The 21,681-nt window shown below is 50.7% G+C and overlaps 1 protein-coding gene across 1 annotated transcript in view; it reads right to left on the bottom strand.

Annotated features, from left to right (window-relative positions):
• Positions 1-21,681, bottom strand: part of klc1b (kinesin light chain 1b) — a 135,586-nt gene that overhangs the window by 42,090 nt on the left and 71,815 nt on the right. The window contains 6 exon segments of the mRNA XM_085998133.1: positions 69-177; positions 5,756-5,823; positions 7,417-7,469; positions 8,774-8,873; positions 9,452-9,625; positions 10,378-10,479. Coding sequence (XP_085854259.1) covers positions 69-177; positions 5,756-5,823; positions 7,417-7,469; positions 8,774-8,873; positions 9,452-9,625; positions 10,378-10,479 — 606 coding nt within the window.

The raw sequence follows: 21,681 nt of genomic DNA, 5'->3' as shown, positions 1-21,681 counted from the left end.
GGCGTACAGTACTGGTGGGTACAGGTCTGTCACTGTGTAACACTGGGGTACAGCCGATGGGAGGTTACCTGTTTGCGGGACCGGGTGGCACATTCCTCCAGAGTTTCGGCAGCCTCCAGCTTCCCCTGACGCCGGTACAGGGCGCCGAGGTTCCTCAGCGTGGTGTTCACTGTAGGGCTGGGAGGGAGAATCAGACTTCAGCAAGACACCAAGTTGTTACACAGCGACTCCAGCCCTCCCCACCCCCGCTCCCCACCCACACTTCCCCCCTCCCCCATTCCAGCCCGCCGCACCCTCCCCCAGCCCTCCCCACCCCCACTCCCCCCTCCCCGCCCCGTGATTGAATCTGCCTCCACCACCCTCTCAGGCAGTGCATTCCAGATCCGAACCACTCGCTGTGAAAATAAGTTTTTCCTCCTGTCGCCTTTGGTTCTTCTGCCAATCACCTTAAATCTGTGTCCTCTGGTTCTCGACCCTTCCGCCAATGGGAACAGTTTCTCTCTCTCTACTCTGTCCAGACCCCTCATGATTTTGAACACCTCTATCAAATCTCCTCTCAACCTTCTCTGCTCCAAGGAGAACAACCCCAGCTTCTCCAGTCTATCCACGTAACTGAAGTCCCTCATCCCTGGAATCATGCTCGTAAAATTTTTCTGCACCTGCACATCCTACACATCCTTCCTAACGTGCGGGGCCCAGAATTGGACACAGTACTCCAGTTGAGGCCGAACCAGTGTTTTATAAAGGTTCATCATAACTTCCTTGCTTTTGTACTCTGCCTCTATTTATGAAGCCCAGGATCCCGTATGCTTTTTTAACCACTTTCTCAACCTGCCCTGCCACCTTCAGTGATTTGTGCACATATACCCCCAGGTCTCTCTGTTCATGCACCCACTTTAGAATTGTACACAAGAACATAAAAAATAGCATTCGGCCCCTCGAGCCTGCTCCGCCATTCAATGCTGATGGCTGATCTTCTACCTCATCTCCACTTTCCTGCACTATCCCCATATCCCCAGATTCCCTTAATATCCAAAAATCTATCGCTCTCTGTCTTGAAATACTCAACGACTGAGCCTCCACAGCCCTCTGGGGTAGAGAATTCCAAAGATTCACCACCCTCTGAGTGAAGAAATTTCTCCTCATCTCAGTCCTAAATGGCCGACCCCTTATTCTGAGACTGTGACCCCTGGTTCTAGACTCCCCAGCCAGGGGAAACATCCTCCCTGCATCTACCCTGTCAAGCCCTGTAAGGATTTTGTATGTTTCAATGAGATCACCTCTCATTCTTCTAAACTCTAGAGAATATAGGCCTAGTCTACTCAATCTCTCCTCATAGGACAATCCCCCCATCCCAGGAACCAGTCTGGTGAACCTTCGTTGCACTCCCTCTATGGCAAGTATATCCTTCCTTAGGTAAGGAGACCAAAACTGTCCACAATACTCCAGGTGTGGTCTCACCGGGGCCCTATATAATTGCAGGAAGACATCTTTACTCTTATACTCAAATCCTCTTGTAATATTTGCCATGTTCTTGCCCATTCACTTAGCCTGTCGATATCCCCTTGAAGCCTCCTTGCATCCTCCTCACAACTTACATTCCCACCCAGCTTTGTATCATCATCAAACTTGGATATATTACATTTGGTCCCCTCATCCAAATCATTGATGTAGATTGTGAATAGCTGAGGCCCAAGCACTGATCCTTGCAGTACCCCACTAGTTACAGCCTGCCAACCTGAAAATGACCCGTTTATTCCTACTCTCTGTTTTCTGTCCGTTAACCAATCCTCAATCCATGCTAGTATATTACCCCCAATCCCATGAGCCCTCATTTTGTTTAATAACCTTTTGTGTGGCACCTTATCGAAAGCCTTCTGAAAATCCAAATACACCACATCCACTGGTTCCCCCTTATCTATTCTGCTAGTTACAACCTCAAAAACCTCTAACAGATTCGTCAAACACGATTTCCCTTTCATAAATCCGTGTTGACTCTGCCCAATCCTATTATTATTTTCTAAGTGCCCTGTTACCACTTCCTTAATAATAGATTCTAGCATTTTCCCTACTCCTGATGTCAGGCTAACTGGTCTGTAGATCCCCGTTTTCTCTCTCCCTCCTTTCTTAAATAGTGGGGTTACATTTGCTACCTTCCAATCCGCGGGAACCTTTCTAGAATCTATGGACTTTTGGAAGATGACAACCAATGCATCCACTATCTCTATAACCACCACTTTTAAAACCCTAGGATGTAGGCTATCAGGCCATAACTCCTCCATCACCATCCCTGGGTATGTCCTGTCCCACCGGCAGGGCAGACCCACCAGGGGTGGCGGCACAGTGGTATACAGTCGGGAAGGAGTGGCCCTGGGAGTCCTCAACATTGACTCCAGACCCCATGAAGTCTCATGGCTTCAGGTCAAGTATGGGCAAGGAAACCTCCTGCTGATTACCACCTACCGCCCTCCCTCAGCTGATGAATCAGTACTCCTCCATGTTGAACACCACTTGGAAGAAGCACTGAGAGTAGCAAGGGCACAGAATGTACTCTGGGTGGGGGACTTCAATGTCCATCACCAAGAGTGGCTCGGTAGCACCACTACTGACCGAGCTGGCTGAGTCCTGAAGGACATAGCTGCCAGTCTGGGCCTGCGACAGGTGGTGAGAGAACCAACACGAGGGAAAAACCTACTTGACCTCGTCCTCGCCAATCTACCTGTCGCAGATGCATCTGTCCATGACAGTATTGGCAGCAGTGACCACCGCACAGTCATTGTGGAGACGAAGTCACGTCTTCACACTGAGGACACCCTCCATCGTGTTGTGTGGCACTACCACCGTGCTAAATGGGATAGATTCAGAACAGATCTAGCAGCTCAAAACTGGGCATCCATGAGGTGCTGTGGGCCATCAGCAGCAGCAGAATTGTATTCCACCACAATCTGTAACCTCATGGCCCGGCATATCCCTCACTCTACCATTACCATCAAGCCAGGGGACCAACCCTGGTTCAATAAGGAGTGTAGAAGAGCACGCCAGGAGCAGCACCAGGCGTACCTAAAAATGAGGTGCCAACCTGGGGAAGCTGCAACACAGGACTACATGCATGCTAAACAGCGGAAGCAGCATGCTATGGACAGGGCTAAGCGATCCCACAATCAATGGATCAGATCAAAGCTCTGCAGTCCTGCCACATCCAGTCGTGAATGGTGGTGGACCATTAAACAACTAACGGGAGGCAGCGGCTCCATGAATATCCCCATCCTCAATGATGGTGGAGCCCAGCACGTGAGTGCAAAAGACAAGGCTGAAGCGTTTGCAACCATCTTCAGCCAGAGGTGCCGAGTGGATGATCCTGATCAGCCTCCTCCTGAGGTCCCCACCATCACAGAAGTCAGTCTTCAGCCAATTCGATTCACTATGTCCTGTCCACAAAAAGCAGGACAAATCCAATCCAGCCAATTACCGCCCCATCAGTCTACTCTCAATCATCAGCAAAGGGATGGAAGGTGTCATCAACAGTGCTATCAAGCGGCACTTACTCACCAATAACCTGCTCACTGATGCCCAGTTTGGGTTCCGCCAAGACCACTCGGCTCCCGAGCTCATTACAGCCTTGGTCCAAACATGGACAAAGGAGCTGAATTCCAGAGGTGAGGGGAGAGTGACTGCCCTTGACATCAAGGCGCCCTAATAGAACTGAAGTCAATGGGAATCGGGGGGAAAACTCTCCACTGGCTGGAGTCATACCTAGCACAAAGGAAGATGGTTGTGGTGGTTGAAGGTCAATCATCACAGCCCCAGGACATCGCTGCAAGAGTTCCTCTGGGCAGTGTCCTAGGCACAACCATCTTCAGCTGCTTCATCAATGACCTTCCCTCCAACATAAAGGTCAGAAATGGGGATGTTCGCTGCTGACTGCAGTGTTCAGCGCCATTCACAACTCCTCAGATAATGAAGCAGTCCATGCCCGCATGCAACAAGACCTGGACGACGTTCAGGCTTGGGCTGATGAGTGGCAGGTAACATTCGCGCCACAGAAGTGCCAGGCAATGACTATCTCCAACAAGCGAGAGTCTAACCACCACCCCTTGACATTCAATGGCATTACCATCGCCTGTAAGGGACCCACATTTCCTTTTGCAAATCTTTTCCCTTTTACATACCTATAGAAACATTTACAATCTGTTTTTATGTCACTTGCTAGTTTACTCTCATTCTTTTTTCTCTTTCTTTATCAATTCCTTGGTCCTCCTTTGCTGAATTCTAAAATCCTCAGGCTTACTGCTCTTTTTGGCAACATTATAAGCCTCTTCCTTTGATCTAATACTATCTTTACTTCACGGTTGGACCACTTTTCCTGTGGGTTTTTGTGCCTTAAAGGAAAGTATATTTGTTGTAAATTATGTATTAAAATGCTGGCCATTGCTTGTCTACCATCATACCTTTTAATGTAGTTTCCCAATCTACCTTAGCCAACTCACCCCACATACCTACATAGCTTGCTTTGTTTAGATTTAAGACCCTAGTTTCGGATTTAACGAAATCACTTTCAAACTCAATATAAAATTGTATTATGGTCACTCTTCCCTAAAGGCCCCTTTACTACAAGGTTATTAATTAACCCTTTCTCATTGCACAATACCAGATCTAAAATAGCCTGTTCCCTAGTTGGTTCCTCAACATACTGATCTAGAAAACTATCTTGGATACATTCCATGAATTCGTCCTCCACACTATTACTGCAAATTTGGTTTGCCCAGTCTGTATGTAGATTAAAGTCCCCCATGATTACTGTATTACCCTTGTTACACGCTCCTCTAATTTCCTGATTTATATTCTGCCCTACATTACACCTACTGATTGGGGGCCTATAATCAACTCCCTCCAACGTTTTCTGCCCCTTGCTGGCCACATTGCAACCATGTCTCCGTAATGGCTATTAGATCAAACCTACTCATTTCTATTTGCGCTATTAATTCATCTATTTTGTTGCGAATGCTTCGTGCACAGATATACTGTAGTGCCTTTAGCATTGACTTTGTGTCCCTGATGTCACCGTAGTCCCTGATGCCCTATTACCTTTGTTACTCTCCCTGTCCCACTCTGATTTTTTTTTTACCCAAAACTCTACGCTGCTCTAGAGCCTCGACATTTCTCTCGCTGCTTTTAAATTTACTTTTTCCTGAATTCTCCCACCCCCCCTTCATTAGTTTAAAGCCCTGTCTACTGCCCTAGTTAGTCGATTCGCTAGGACACTGGTCTCAGCCCGGTTTAAGTGGAGCCCGTCTCATTGGAACAGCTCCCTCTTTCCCCAGTACAGGTGCCAGTGCCCCATGAACTGAAACCCCTGCCTCCCACACCACTCTGAGTGACGCATTTAAACCTCTAATCTGTTTGTCCCTCTGCCAATTTGCACGTGGCTCAGGTAACAATCCAGAGATTATTCCCTTTGAGGTTCATCTTTTTAATTTGGATCCTAGCTCCTCAAACTCCCTCAGCAGAACCTCATTCCTAGTTCTACTCTCTGTTTCCTGTCCCGGAGCCAATTCCCTATCCAGGCTGCCACTGTCCCTTTTATTCCATGGGCTTCAACTTTGCTGTCAAGCCTATTATGTGGCACTTTATCAAACGCCTTTTGGAAGTCCATGTAATCCACATCAACCTCAAAAAAAACTCAATCACCTTAAGAACCCCATCAGCGTAACCCCCCCCCGGGGGTCATCAGTGTACCTTATCAGCCGTTCCTTACCTGTTGACTTTGCAGGCTTTGTACCAGCCCCCGTACTCTGCGTAAGGAGCGCTGTCCTTGTGTCTTCCCTGGAACGGAACAGAACAAGACATTTTCAAATCAATGAAGATGCCAATCCTCCCTGGTGCAATGTTCTGGGATCCATCCTTGGCCGCCTCCTCTTCCTCACCTACGTGCTGCCCCTCAGCAACATCATCCACATACACATCATCAGGTTCCACATGTACGCTGACTACACCCAGTTCTACCTCACTACCACCTCTCTCGACCCTGCCACGGTCTCTAAATTGTCACACTGCTTGTCAGACATCCAGCTCTGGATGAGCAGAGATTTCCTCCAATTAAATATTGGGAAGACCGAAGCCATTGTCTTCAGTCCTTGCCACAAACTCAGTTCCCTAGCCACTGTCTCCATCTCTTTCCCTGGCCACTGTCCGAGGCTCAACACAACTCCATTCTACACAATCTCTCCTCATAGGACAACCCTCTCACCCCAGGAATCAATCTAGTGAACCTTCGTTGCACCGCCTCCAAGGCAAGTATATCCTTCCTTAGATAAGGAGACCAAAACTGTGCCCAGTACTCCAGGTGTGGTCTCACCAGGGCCCTGTACAATTGGAGCAAGACTTCCTCACTCTTATACTCCAACCCCCTTGCAATAAAGGCCAACAGGCCATTTGCCTTCCTTATTGCTTGCTGTACCTGCACGCTAGCTTTCTGTGTTTCTTGCACGAGGACACCCAAATCTCTCTGAACACCAACATTTACTAGTTTCTCACCATTGGGTTGTCCTATGAGGAGAGATTGAGCCTATAATCTCTGGAGTTTAGTAGAATGAGGTGATCTTATTAAAACATGTAAGATTCTGAGGGGGATTGACAGGGTAGATGCTGGGAGGTTGTTTCCCCCTGGCTGGAGAGTCTAGAACTAGGGGTCACAGTCTCAGGATAAGGGGTCGGCCATTTAACACTGAGATGAGGAGGAATTTCTTCACTCAGAGGGCTGTGAATCTTTGGAATTCTCTGCCCCAGAGGGCTGTGGAGGCTCAGTCGTTGAGTGTTTATTATCAGGGCGGAGATCGATAGATTTTTGGACTCCAGAGGAATTAAAGGATATGGGGATAGGCCAGGAAAGTGGAGTTGAGGTTAAAGAGCAGCCATGATCTTATTGAATGGCGGAGAAGGCTCGACGGGCCATGTGGGCTACTTCTGCTCCCAATTCTTATGTTCTTACAGGATGCACTGCAGCAACTCGCCAAGGATTCTTCGACAGCACCTCCCAAACCCACGACCTCGACCACCTGGAAGGGCAGCAGGCGCATGGGAACACCGTCACCTCCAAGTTCCCCTCCAAGTCACACACCATCCTGACTTGGAAGTATATCGCCGATCCTTCATCGTCACTGGGTCAAGATCCTGGAACTCTCTCCCTAACAACACTGTGGGAGCACCTTCACCACACGGACTGCAGCGGTTCAAGAAGGCAGCTCACCACCACCTTCTCGAGGGCAACTAGGGATGGGCAATAAACGCCGGCCTCGCCAGTGACGCCTACATCCCGACAATGAATACAGAAATTTGTCCAGTGCTCTTACCCCTTATTTGCGGTGTGCGAGTGGGGAAAGGGGCAGGATCAGGGTAGAATGAGATGCCCTGACTCACCTTGCTGAGCTCCTCTCGCTCCTCTGCGTGCATCCAGATCGGTTTATTCTCACCTAGAAATAACAGAAGGCTCATTTCAGTCAGTTCCTCATTCTCTCACTATCAAGGCAAAACTACCCACCTCCCGCCACGCCCCTCCCTCCCTCCTTGCCCCTCCCCACCCCCCCCCCCCAAGGCCCTCCCCTGCCCTTCTCCCTCCTGCTCCTGAAACACTGCCCCCGCCTGGTGAGGTAGTGAACACAGCCATCAGGCTTCGATGGGTGAGTTAGTGTACTAGAGGGATGGGCTTCGATGGGAGAGTTAGTGTACTAGAGGGATGGACTTCGCTGGGAGAGTTAGTGTACTAGAGGGGTGGGCTTCAATGGGAGAGTTAGTGTACTAGAGGGATGGGCTTCGATGGGAGAGTTAGTGTACTAGAGGGATGGGCTTCGATGGGTGAGTTAGTGTACTAGAGGGATGGGCTTCGATGGGAGAGTTAGTGTACTAGAGGGATGGACTTCGATGGGAGAGTTAGTGTACTAGAGGGATGGGCTTCGACGGGAGAGTTAGTGTACTAGAGGGATGGGCTTCGATGGGTGAGTTAGTGTACTAGAGGGATGGGCTTCGCTGGGAGAGTTAGTGTACTAGAGGGATGGGCTTCGATGGGAGAGTTAGTGTACTGGAGGGATGGTCTTCGATGGGAGAGTTAATGTACTAGAGGGATGGGCTTCGCTGGGAGAGTTAATGTACTAGAGGGGTGGGCTTCGATGGGTGAGTTAGTGTACTAGAGGGATGGGCTCGATGGGAGAGTTAGTGTACTAGAGGGATGGGCTTCGATGGGAGAGTTAGTGTACTAGAGGGATGGACTTCGCTGGGAGAGTTAGTGTACTAGAGGGATGGACTTCGATGGGAGAGTTAGTGTACTAGAGGGATGGTCTTCGATGGGAGAGTTAATGTACTAGAGGGATGGGCTTCGCTGGGAGAGTTAGTGTACTAGAGCGATGGGCTTCGATGGGAGAGTTAGTGTACTAGAGGGATGGGCTTCGACGGGAGAGTTAGTGTACTAGAGAGATGGGCTTCGATGGGAGAGTTCGTGTACTAGAGGCATGGGCTTCGATGGCAGAGTTAGTGTACTAGAGGGATGGGCTTCGATGGGAGAGTTAGTGTACTAGAGGGATGGGCTTCGAGGAGTGAGTTAGTGTACTATAGGGATGGGCTTCGATGGGTGAGTTTGTGTACTAGAGGGATGGGCTTCGATGGGAGAGTTAGTGTACTCGAGGGATGGGCTTCGATGGGCATCATATTCCAGTCACCGCTCTCTGCAATGCAGATGCTCCCTGCTCCCAGAGACCCCAGCCTGTATAAAACTATTGAATACCATTGACTGATCCAAACTCCTTCTCGTGGGCACGGGTCAGAATGTCCTTGTACAGAGTCTCTGCCTCCTTGTACTTTCCTTGCTTCAGGTAGCAGGAGGCCTGTGGGAAGAGAAACCAGCACCTGATTTACCCACATCGCACACAGCTACCAGATTCGCTGCCACCCCGTGCCCCTCAGAGACCAACCTCAGAACCCCCTCAAACCCCTCGCCGCTTGTCCCTCAGACCCAAGTCTTCTATACATCAGCCAATAACTCACTCCCTGTGAAACGATCGGGAAACATCCACAGGCTGTTCAGCAACAGCGGCGTCGCAGGTGAGTTCAACAGACCTGCACTTACTTGCAGGAGCTGCAGGATATTCGGCCAGGGGCTGGAACCTTGGCCGAGGTTCCCAAGGGGGCTGGGGAATGACACTAATGCCTCTGAACCAACATATAACCTGGCATAGAGCGGCCACGCACCACCCCACCCACGGGAGTCCCTCCACCCCGCCCCCTCCCTCAGCTGCACCCTGCCCCCAACCTCACCCCCACCCCCCACCCACCTCCACCCCCCACCCACCTCGCCCCCTCCCCCACCCGCCCACCTCCACCCACCCCACAAGCACCCTGCCCCTTCCCCCTCCCGCCCAGCTCCCGCCCCTCCCTCACCTGCCTCCCCCAACCCGCTCCTCACCAGGTTGTTCTTGGTCTTTGCCACGTTGGGATCATCTGGACCGAGCCGCGACTCGTAGATCTCGAGAGCGCGGCAATAGTAATACTCCACTTCCTCGTACTTGCCCTGGTTCTGGCACAGAAGGGCCAGGTTATTCAGCTGCTTCGCCACGTCAGGGTGATCTTTGCCCAGGACCTGTCAGAACGTGAGACAGTGCAGATCTTAACGCCACAACTCACCAGCAACCCCACCACAGTACTGCCCCTCCAACAGTGCGGTGCTCCCTCAGTACTGCCCCTCCGACAACGTAGCACTCCCTCAGTACTGCCCCTCCGACAGTGCAGCGCTCCCTCAGTACTGCCCCTCCGACAGTGCAGCACTCCCTCAGTGCTGCCCCTCCGACAGTGCGGCGCTCCCTCAGTACTGCCCCCCCGACAGTGCGGTGCTCCCTCAGTACTGCCCCTCCAACCGTGCAGCCCTCCCTCAGTACGGCCCCTCCGACAGTGCGGCGCTCCCTTAGTACTGCCCCTCCGACAGTGCGGCGCTCCCTCAGTACTGACCCTCCGACAGTGCGGCGCTCCCTTAGTACTGCCCCTCCGACAGTGCGGCGCTCCCTCAGTACTGCCCCTCCGACAGTGCGGCGCTCCCTCAGTACGGCCCCTCCGACAGTGCGGCGCTCCCTTAGTACTGCCCCTCCGACAGTGCGGCGCTCCCTCAGTACTGACACTCCGACAGAGCAGTGCTCCCTCAGTGCTGTCCCTCCCACAGTGTGGTGCTCCCTCAGTACTGTCCCCTGGCACCACTTACCCCGCCCCCCACCCCCACAAGGAAGGCCTGGGCTTCGGCTCGATCTGGACAAAGCGCCAGGAAACGGTCCCCGCGTCCAGAACCGGCCCACTGCCCCCATCACACATTCCCCATGACCCTTCACCGTGTCTCCTGCTCACCTTCTCTCGGATCTCCAGCGCTCTCTTACATAGAGGCTCCGCTTCCTTGTACTTCCCCCGCTTCCCGTACAGAACAGCCAGATTATTCAGGGTCGCTGCTACCTGCGAGCAAGAAACAGCGGACAGTCAGACAGGCGACACCGACAATGTCCTTCATCTATTAACACACCGCCCCACATTCCAACAACAGGACCTGGGAACAAGATGGAAGTGAGCTTTACTCTGTATCTAACCCGTGCTGTACCTGCCCTGGGAGTGTTTGAAGGGACAGTGTGGAGGGAGCTTTACTCTGTATCTAGCCCGTGCTGTACCTGCCCTGGGAGTGTTTGATGGGACAGTGTAGAGGGAGCTTTACTCTGTATCTAACCCGTGCTTTACCTGCCCCGGGAGTGTTTGATGGGACAGTGCAGAGGGAGCTTTACTCTGTATCTAACCCGTGCTGTACCTGCCCTGGGAGTGTTTGATGGGACAGTGTAGAGGGAGCTTTACTCTGTATCTAACCCGTGCTGTACCTGCCCTGGGAGTGTTTGATGGGACAGTGTAGAGGGAGCTTTACTCTGTATCTAACCCGTGCTGTACCTGCCCTGGGAGTGTTTGATGGGACAGTGTAGAGGGAGCTTTACTCTGTATCTAACCCGTGCTGTACCTGCCCTGGGAGTGTTTGATGGGACAGTGTAGAGGGAGCTTTACTCTGTATCTAACCCGTGCTGTACCTGCCCTGGGAGTGTTTGATGGGACAGTGTAGAGGGAGCTTTACTCTGTATCTAACCCGCACTGTACCTGCCCTGGGAGTGTTTGATGGGACAGTATAAAGGGAGCTTTACTCTGTATCTAACCCGTGCTGTACCTGCCCTGGGAGTGTTTGATGGGACAGTGTAGAGGGAGCTTTACTCTGTATCTAACCCATGCTGTACCTGCCCTGGGAGTGTTTGATGGGGCAGTGTAGAGGGAGCTTTACTCTGTATCTAACCCGTGCTGTACCTGCCCTGGGAGTGTTTGATGGGACAGTGTAGAGGGAGCTTTACTCTGTATCTAACCCGTGCTGTACCTGCCCTGGGAGTGATTGATGGGACAGTGTAGAGGGAGCTTTACTCTGTATCTAACCCGTGCTGTTCCTGCCCTGGGAGTGTTTGATGGGACAGTGTAGAGGGAGCTTTACTCTATATCTAACCCATGCTGTACCTGCCCTGGGAGTGTTTGATTGGACAGTGTCGAGGGAGCTTTACTCTGTATCTAACCCGTGCTGTACCTGCCCTGGGAGTGTTTGATGTGACCGTGTAGAGGGAGCTTTACTCTGTATCTAACCCCGTGCTGTACCTGCCCCGGGAGTGTTTGATGGGACAGTGTAGAGGGAGCTTTACTCTGTATCTAACCTGTGCTGTACCTGCCCTGGGAGTGTTTGATGGGACAGTGTAGAGAGAGCTTTACTCTCTATCTAACCCGTGCTGTACCTGCCCTGGGAGTGTTTGATGGGACAGTGTAGAGGGAGCTTTACTCTGTCTCTAACCCATGCTGTACCTGCCCTGGGAGTGTTTGATGGGACAGTGTAGAGGGAGCTTTACTCTGTATCTAACCCGTGCTGTACCTGCCCTGGGAGTGTTTGATGGGACAGTGTAGAGGGAGCTTTACTCTGTATCTAACCCGTGCTGTACCTGCCCTGGGAGTGTTTGATGGGACAGTGTAGAGGGAGCTTTACTCTGTATCTAACCTGTGCTGTACCTGCCCTGGGAGTGTTTGATGGGACAGTGTAGAGGGAGCTTTACTCTGTCTCTAACCCGTGCTGTACCTGCCCTGGGAGTGTTTGATGGGACAGTGTAGAGGGAGCTTTACTCTGTATCTAACCTGTGCTGTACCTGCCCTGGGAGTGTTTGCTGGGACAGTGTAGAGGGAGCTTTACTCTGTATCTAACCCATGCTGTACCTGCCCTGGGAGTGTTTGATGGGACAGTGTAGAGGGAGCTTTACTCAGTATCTAACCCGTGCTGTACCTGCCCTGGGAGTGTTTGATGGGACAGTGTAGAGGGAGCTTTACTCAGTATCTAACCCGTGCTGTACCTGCCCTGGGAGTGTTTGATGGGACAGTGTAGAGGGAGCTTTACTCTGCATCTAACCCGTGCTGTACCTGCCCTGGGAGTGTTTGATGGGACAGTGTAGAGGGAGCTTTACTCTGTATCTAACCCGTGCTGTACCTGCCCTGGGAGTGTTTGAAGGGACAGTGTGGAGGGAGCTTTACTGTGTATCTAACCCGTGCTGTACCTGCCCTGGGAGTGTTTGATGGGACAGTGCAGAGGGAGCTTTACTCTGTATCTAACCCTGCTGTACCTACCCTGGGAGTGTTTGACGGGACAGTGTAGAGGGAGCTTTACTCTGTATCTAACCCGTGCTGTACCTGCCCTGGGAGTGTTTGATGGGACAGTGTAGAGGGAGCTTTACTCAGTATCTAACCCGTGCTGTACCTGCCCTGGGAGTGTTTGATGGGACAGTGTAGAGGAAGATTTACTCTGTCTCTAACACATGCTGTACCTGCCCTGGGAGTGTTTGATGGGACAGTGTAGAGGGAGCTTTACTCTGTCTCTAACACATGCTGTACCTGCCCTGGGAGTGTTTGATGGGACAGTGTAGAGGGAGCTTTACTCTGTATCTAACCCGTGCTGTACCTGCCCTGGGAGTGTTTGATGGGACAGTGTAGAGGAAGATTTACTCTGTATCTAACCCGTGCTGTACCTGCCCTGGGAGTGTTTGATGGGACAGTGTAGAGGGAGCTTTACTCTGTCTCTAACACATGCTGTACCTGCCCTGGGAGTGTTTGATGGGACAGTGCAGAGGGAGCTTTACTCTGTATCTAACCCGTGCTGTACCTGCCCTGGGAGTGTTTGATGGGACAGTGCAGAGGGAGCTTTACTCTGTATCTAACCCGTGCTGTACCTGCCCCGGGAGTGTTTGACGGGACAGTGTAGAGGGAGCTTTACTCTGTATCTAACCCGTGCTGTACCTGCCCCGGGAGTGTTTGATGGGACAGTGTAGAGGGAGCTTTACTCTGTATCTAACACATGCTGTACCTGCCCTGGGAGTGTTTGATGGGACAGTGTAGAGGGAGCTTTACTCTGTATCTAACACATGCTGTACCTGCCCTGGGAGTGTTTGATGGGACAGTGTAGAGGGAGCTTTACTCTGTATCTAACACATGCTGTACCTGCCCTGGGAGTGTTTGATGGGACAGTGTAGAGGGAGCTTTACTCTGTCTCTAACACATGCTGTACCTGCCCTGGGAGTGTTTGATGGGACAGTGTAGAGGGAGCTTTACTCTGTATCTAACCCGTGCTGTACCTGCCCTGGGAGTGTTTGATGGGACTGTGTAGAGGGAGCTTTACTCTGTATCTAACCCGTGCTGTACCTGCCCTGGGAGTGTTTGATGGGACAGTGTAGAGGGAGCTTTACTCTGTCTCTAACACATGCTGTACCTGCCCTGGGAGTGTTTGATGGGACAGTGTAGAGGGAGCTTTACTCTGTATCTAACCCGTGCTGTACCTGCCCTGGGAGTGTTTGATGGGACAGGGTAGAGAGAGCTTTATTCTGTATCTAACCCCGTGCTGTACCTGCCCTGGGAGTGTTTGATGGGACAGGGTAGAGGAAGATTTACTCTGTCTCTAACACATGCTGTACCTGCCCTGGGAGTGTTTGATGGGACAGTGTAGAGGGAGCTTTACTCTGTCTCTAACACATGCTGTACCTGCCCTGGGAGTGTTTGATGGGACAGTGTAGAGGGAGCTTTACTCTGTATCTAACCCGTGCTGTACCTGCCCTGGGAGTGTTTGATGGGACAGTGTAGAGGAAGATTTACTCTGTATCTAACCCGTGCTGTACCTGCCCTGGGAGTGTTTGATGGGACAGTGTAGAGGGAGCTTTACTCTGTCTCTAACACATGCTGTACCTGCCCTGGGAGTGTTTGATGGGACAGTGTAGAGGGAGCTTTACTCTGTATCTAACCCGTGCTGTACCTGCCCTGGGAGTGTTTGATGGGACAGGGTAGAGAGAGCTTTATTCTGTATCTAACCCCGTGCTGTACCTGCCCTGGGAGTGTTTGATGGGACAGTGTAGAGGAAGATTTACTCTGTCTCTAACACATGCTGTACCTGCCCTGGGAGTGTTTGATGGGACAGTGTAGAGGGAGCTTTACTCTGTCTCTAACACATGCTGTACCTGCCCTGGGAGTGTTTGATGGGACAGTGTAGAGGGAGCTTTACTCTGTATCTAACCCGTGCTGTACCTGCCCTGGGAGTGTTTGATGGGACAGTGTAGAGGAAGATTTACTCTGTATCTAACCCGTGCTGTACCTGCCCTGGGAGTGTTTGATGGGACAGTGTAGAGGGAGCTTTACTCTGTCTCTAACACATGCTGTACCTGCCCTGGGAGTGTTTGATGGGACAGTGCAGAGGGAGCTTTACTCTGTATCTAACCCGTGCTGTACCTGCCCTGGGAGTGTTTGATGGGACAGTGCAGAGGGAGCTTTACTCTGTATCTAACCCGTGCTGTACCTGCCCCGGGAGTGTTTGATGGGACAGTGTAGAGGGAGCTTTACTCTGTATCTAACACATGCTGTACCTGCCCTGGGAGTGTTTGATGGGACAGTGTAGAGGGAGCTTTACTCTGTATCTAACACATGCTGTACCTGCCCTGGGAGTGTTTGATGGGACAGTGTAGAGGGAGCTTTACTCTGTATCTAACCCATGCTGTACCTGCCCTGGGAGTGTTTGATGGGACAGTGTAGAGGGAGCTTTACTCTGTCTCTAACACATGCTGTACCTGCCCTGGGAGTGTTTGATGGGACAGTGTAGAGGGAGCTTTACTCTGTATCTAACCCCGTGCTGTACCTGCCCTAGGAGTGTTTGATGGGACAGTGTAGAGGGAGCTTTACTCTGTATCTAACCCCGTGCTGTACCTGCCCTGGGAGTGTTTGATGGGACAGTGTAGAGGGAGCTTTACTCTGTATCTAACCCGTGCTGTACCTGCCCTGGGAGTGTTTGATGGGACAGTGTAGAGGGAGCTTTACTCTGTATCTAACCCCGTGCTGTACCTGCCCTGGGAGTGTTTGATGGGACAGTGTAGAGGGAGCTTTACTCTGTATCTAACCCCGTGCTGTACCTGCCCTGGGGGTGTTTGATGGGACAGGGTAGAGAGAGCTTTATTCTGTATCTAACCCCGTGCTGTACCTGCCCTGGGAGTGTTTGATGGGACAGTGTAGAGGGAGCTTTACTCTGTATCTAACCCGTGTTGTACCTGCCCTGGGAGTGTTTGATGGGACAGTGTAGAGGGAGCATTACTCTGTATCTAACCCGTGCTGTACCTGCCCTGGGAGTGTTTGATGGGACAGGGTAGAGAGAGCTTTACTCTGTATCTAACCCCGTGCTGTACCTGCCCTGGGAGTGTTTGATGGGACAGGGTAGAGGGAGCTTTACTCTGTATCTAACCCCGTGCTGTACCTGCCCTGGGAGTGTTTGATGGGACAGTGTAGAGGGAGCTTTACTCTGTATCTAACACATGCTGTACCTGCCCTGGGAGTGTTTGATGGGACAGTGTAGAGGGAGCTTTACTCTGTCTCTAACACATGCTGTACCTGCCCTGGGAGTGTTTGATGGGACAGTGTAGAGGGAGCTTTACTCTGTATCTAACCCATGCTGTACCTGCCCTGGGAGTGTTTGATGGGACAGTGTAGAGGGAGCTTTACTCTGTCTCTAACACATGCTGTACCTGCCCTGGGAGTGTTTGATGGGACAGTGTAGAGGGAGCTTTACTCTGTATCTAACCCCGTGCTGTACCTGCCCTAGGAGTGTTTGATGGGACAGTGTAGAGGGAGCTTTACTCTGTATCTAACCCCGTGCTGTACCTGCCCTGGGAGTGTTTGATGGGACAGTGTAGAGGGAGCTTTACTCTGTATCTAACCCGTGCTGTACCTGCCCTGGGAGTGTTTGATGGGACAGTGTAGAGGGAGCTTTACTCTGTATCTAACCCCGTGCTGTACCTGCCCTGGGAGTGTTTGATGGGACAGTGTAGAGGGAGCTTTACTCTGTATCTAACCCCGTGCTGTACCTGCCCTGGGGGTGTTTGATGGGACAGGGTAGAGAGAGCTTTATTCTGTATCTAACCCCGTGCTGTACCTGCCCTGGGAGTGTTTGATGGGACAGTGTAGAGGGAGCTTTACTCTGTATCTAACCCGTGTTGTACCTGCCCTGGGAGTGTTTGATGGGACAGTGTAGAGGGAGCATTACTCTGTATCTAACCCGTGCTGTACCTGCCCTGGGAGTGTTTGATGGGACAGGGTAGAGAGAGCTTTACTCTGTATCTAACCCCGTGCTGTACCTGCCCTGGGAGTGTTTGATGGGACAGTGTAGAGGGAGCTTTACTCTGTATCTAACCCGTGCTGTACCTGCCCCGGGAGTGTTTGATGGGACAGTGTAGAGGGAGCTTTACTCTGTATCTAACCCGTGCTGTACCTGCCCTGGGAGTGTTTGATGGGACAGTGTAGAGCGAGCTTTACTCTGTATCTAACCCGTGCTGTACCTGCCCTGGGAGTGTTTGATGGGACAGTGTAGAGGGAGCTTTACTCTGTATCTAACCCGTGCTGTACCTGCCCTGGGAGTGTTTGATGGGACAGGGTAGAGGGAGCTTTACTCTGTATCTAACCCGTGCTGTACCTGCCCTGGGAGTGTTTGATGGGACAGGGTAGAGGGAGCTTTGTGTCTAACTCGTGCTGTACCTGTGCTCAGTCCATAATGCCTCCTGCTGCCGAGTGCGTGTGGTGTTACCTGCGACAGGAGGAGGCCGATTCCAGTGTCTAGTCAGCACACAGCCTCGGGTCACACTTCAAAACTGGCCCCTTGAGCTAAACACCGGAGGGAGGGAGGCAGAGTGAGAGGGAGGCTGTGCAACAGGAGCTGTGGGGGCTAAAAACAGAACACTGACCTATTCCTGCTCACTCTCCTGACACCCTCCCCTGGGACACTGACCTATTCCTGCTCACTCTCCTGACACCCTCCCCTGGGACACTGACCTATTCCTGCTCACTCTCCTGACACCCTCCCCTGGGACACTGACCTATTCCTGCTCACTCTCCTGACACCCTCCCCTGGGACACTGACCTATTCCTGCTCACTCTCCTGACACCCTCCCCTGGGACACTGACCTATTCCTGCTCACTCTCCTGACACCCTCCCCTGCCCTGGGACACTGCTCCCCACCCCACAGGACTCGTCCGCCCCCCACCCCCCTACTAGGCAGCTTCCCTCCACCCCACCTCGGAACAATGCCGCCCAACCATCGGGAATGGTAGCATCGTGCTAATGTCACTGAGCCAGTGATCCAGAGGCCTCAACGAATGATCCAGAGACACAAGTTCAAATCCCACCACCGCCGCTGGGGAATTTAAATTCAGTTCATTAAATAAATCTGGAATAATTACTAGTATCAGTAATGGTGACCATGAAACTATCGGATTGTTGTAAAAACCCATCTGGTTCACTGATGTCCTTTAGGGAAGGAAATCTGCCGCCCTTACCCGGTCTGGCCGAGATGTGACTCCAGACCCACAGCAGTGTGGTTGACTCTTAACTGCCCTCTGAAATGGCTGAGCAAAACATTCAGTTGTAACAAACCGCTACAGAAAACAAGAATAATAAAACTGGACGGACCACCCGGCATCGTCCTCAGACACGGCAACGGCACACCCAGCCCTGTCGACCCTGCAAAGTCCTCCTCACCAACATCTGGGGCCTTGTGCCAAAATTGGGAGCGCTGTCCCACAGACTAGTCAAGCAACAGCCTGACATCGTCATACTCACAGAATCGTACCTTTCAACCAATGTCCCAAACTCCTCCATCACCATCCCTGGGTATGTCCTGTCCCACCGGCAGGACAGACCCACCAGGGGTGGTGGCACAGTGGTATACAGTCGGGAAGTAGCTCAGAACTGGGTATCCATGAGGCGCTGTGGGCCATCAGCAGCAGCAGAATTGTATTCCACCACAATCTGCCCGGCATATCCCTCACTCTACCATTACCATTAAGCCAGGTGACCAACCCTGGTTCAATAAGGAGTGTAGAAGAGCATGCCAGGAGCAGCACCAGGCGTACCTAAAAATGAGGTGCCAACCTGGGGAAACTGCAACAGAGGACTACATGCATGCTAAAAAGCAGAAGCAGCATGCTATAGACAGGGCTAAGCGATCCCACAATCAACGGATCAGATCAAAGCTCTGCAGTCCTGCTACATCCAGTCGTGAATGGTGGACCATTAAATAACTAACGGGAGAAGGAGGCTCCATGAATATCCCCATTCGCAATGATGGTGGAGCCCAGCACACGAGTGCAAAAGACAAGGCTGAAACATAGAAGATAGGAGCAGGAGTCGGCCATTCGGCCCTTCGAGCCTGCTCCGCCATTCAATGTGATCATGGCTGATCATCCAAATTCAGTACCCTGTCCCTGCCTTCTCCCCATATCCCTTGATCCCTTTAGCCGTAAGAAATATATCCAACTCTTTCTTGAATATATTTAATGAACTGGCCTCCACCGCCCTCTGTGGCAGAGAATTCCACAGGTTCACCACTCTCTGGGTGAAGAAATTCCTCCTCATTTCAGTCCTAAATGGCTTACCCCTTATCCTTAGACTATGACCCCTGGTTCTGGACTCCCCGGCCATCAGAAACATCCTTCCTGCATCTAGTCTGTCCAGGCCTGACAGAATTTTATAGGTTTCGATGAGATCCCCTCTCAATCTTCTAAACTCCAGTGAGTATAAGCCCAATCGACACAATCTCTCCTCATACATCATTCCTGCCATCCCAGGTATCAGCCTGGTGAATCTTCGCTGCACTCCTTCCATGGCAAGAACGTCCTTCCTCAGGTAAGGCGACCAAAACTGCACACAATACTCAAGGTGCGGTCTCACCAAGGCCCTGTACAACTGTAGCAAGACATCCTTGTTCCTGCACTCGAACCCTCTTGCTACGAAGGCCAACATACCATTTGCCTTCTTAACCGCCTGCTGCACCTGCATGCTTACCTTCAGCGACTGGTACACAAGAACACCCAGGTCTCTTTGCACTTCCCCTTCTCCCAATCTATTGCCAGTCAAATAATAATCTGCCTTCCTGTTTTTGCCACCAAAGTGGATAACCTCACATTTATCCACATTATAGTGCATTTGCCATGTTTCTGCCCAATCACCCAACCTGTCCAAATCGTACTGGAGTTTCACAACATCCTCCTCACAGCATACCCTCCCACCCAGCTTTGAGTCGTCTGCAAATTTGGAGATATTACATCCAATTCCCTCGTCCAGATCATTAATATATAGTGAACAGCTGGGGTCCTAGGACCGATCCTTGCGGTACCCCACTAGTCACTGCCTGCCACTCGGAAAACAACCCGTTTATTCCAACTCTTTGCTTTCTGTCCGTCAACCAGTTCTCTATCCAAGTCAAAACTTGCCCCCAATCCCATGTGCCTTAATTTTGCACGCTAATCTCGTGTGGGACCTTATCGAAAGCCTTCTGAAAGTCCAAATACACCACATCCACTGGTTCTCCCTTATCTATTTTACCAGTTACATCCTCAAAAAATTCCAGTAGATTAGTCAAGCATGATTTACTTTTTGTAAATCCATGTTGACTTTGTCCGATCCTGTCACTGCTTACCAAGTGCTCTGCTATTACATCTTTTATAATGGACTCCAGCATTTTCCCCACTACCGATGTCAGGCTTACCGATCTATAATTCCCCGTTTTCTCTCTACCACCTTTTTTGAATAGTGGGGTAACATTAGCTACCCTCCAATCCATGGGTACTGTTCCAGAGTCTATCGAGTTCTGGAAGCTGACCAGCAATGCATCTACTATTTCTAGGGCCACTTCCTTAAGTACCCTGGGATGTAGATTATCAGGCCCTGGGGATTTATTGGCCTTCAGTCCCATCAATTTTCCTAACACCATTTCCCTACAAATACTGATTTCTTTCAGTTCCACCCTTTCATCAGGCCCTATGTTCCCCGGCATCTCTGGGAGATTATTTGTGTCCTCCTTTGTGAAGGCAGAACCAAAGTATGTATTTAATTGGTCTGCCATTTCTTTGTTCCCCATTATAAATTCCCCTGCTTCTGACTGCAAGGGACCTACACTTGACTTCACCAATCTTTTTCTCTTCACATATCTATAAAAGCTTTTACAGTCAGTTTTTATGTTCTCTGCAAGCTTACTCTCATATTCTATTTTCCCTTTCTTAATTAATCCCTTTGTCCTCCTTTGTGGAATCCTAAACTGCTCCCAATCCTCAGGGTTATTGCTTTTTCTGGCCAATTTATATGTCTTCTCCTTGGATCTTATGCTATCCCTAATTTCCCTTGTTAGCCACGGTTGAGTCACCTTTTTTGTTTTATTTTTATGCCAAACTGGGATGAACAAATTCTGTAGCTCATCCATTTGGTCTTTGAATGTTTGCCATTGCCTATCCACCGTCAACCCTTTGAGTGACATTCCCCAATCAATCCTACCCAACTCGCTCCTCAGACCATCGTAGTTTCCTTTATTTAAATTGAGGACCCTAGTTTCTGAGTCAACTGCTTCATTCTCCATCTTAATGAAGAATTCGATCATATTATGATCGCTCCGACCCAAGGGGCCTCGTACAACAAGATTGCTAATTAATCCTTGCACGTTACATAATACCCAGTCTAAGATGGCCTGATCTCTGGTTGGTTCCTCGACATATTGGTCCAGGAAACCATCCCGTAAACACTCCAGGAATTCCTCCTCCACAGTATTGTTACTAATTTGGTTGGCCCAATCTATATGTAGATTAAAGTCACCCATGATGACTGCTGTGCCCTTATTGCACGCTTCTTCAATTTCCCTTTTAATGCCATCCCCAACCTCCCCCTTACTGTTTGGAGGTCTATATACCACTCCCACTAATGTTTTCTGCCCCTTGGTATTTCTCAGTTCTACCCATACAGATTCCACATCATCAGAGCTAATATCCTTCCTTACAATTGTGTTAATCCCTTCTTTAACCAGTAATGCTACCCCACCTCCCTTTCCTTTTTGCCTATCTTTCCTGAATATCGAATACCCCTGAATGTTGAGTTCCCAGTCTTGGCCATCCTTGAGCCACGTTTCCGTAATCCCAACCAAATCGTATTTGTTTACCTCTATTTGCGCAGCCAATTCATCCACCTTATTACAAATGCTCCTCACATTAAGACACAAAGCCTTCAGGCTTGTTTTTTTAATGCTCTTAGACCTATTAGAATTA

This window comes from Somniosus microcephalus, chromosome 9 (genome assembly GCF_052327205.1).
Source record: "Somniosus microcephalus isolate GS21.2 chromosome 9, FLI_Smic_1.0, whole genome shotgun sequence".
NCBI classification, from domain to species: domain Eukaryota; kingdom Metazoa; phylum Chordata; class Chondrichthyes; order Squaliformes; family Somniosidae; genus Somniosus; species Somniosus microcephalus.
The sequence above is the reverse complement of the archived record's forward strand: the minus strand, read 5'-3'. Positions and strand labels throughout refer to the sequence as shown.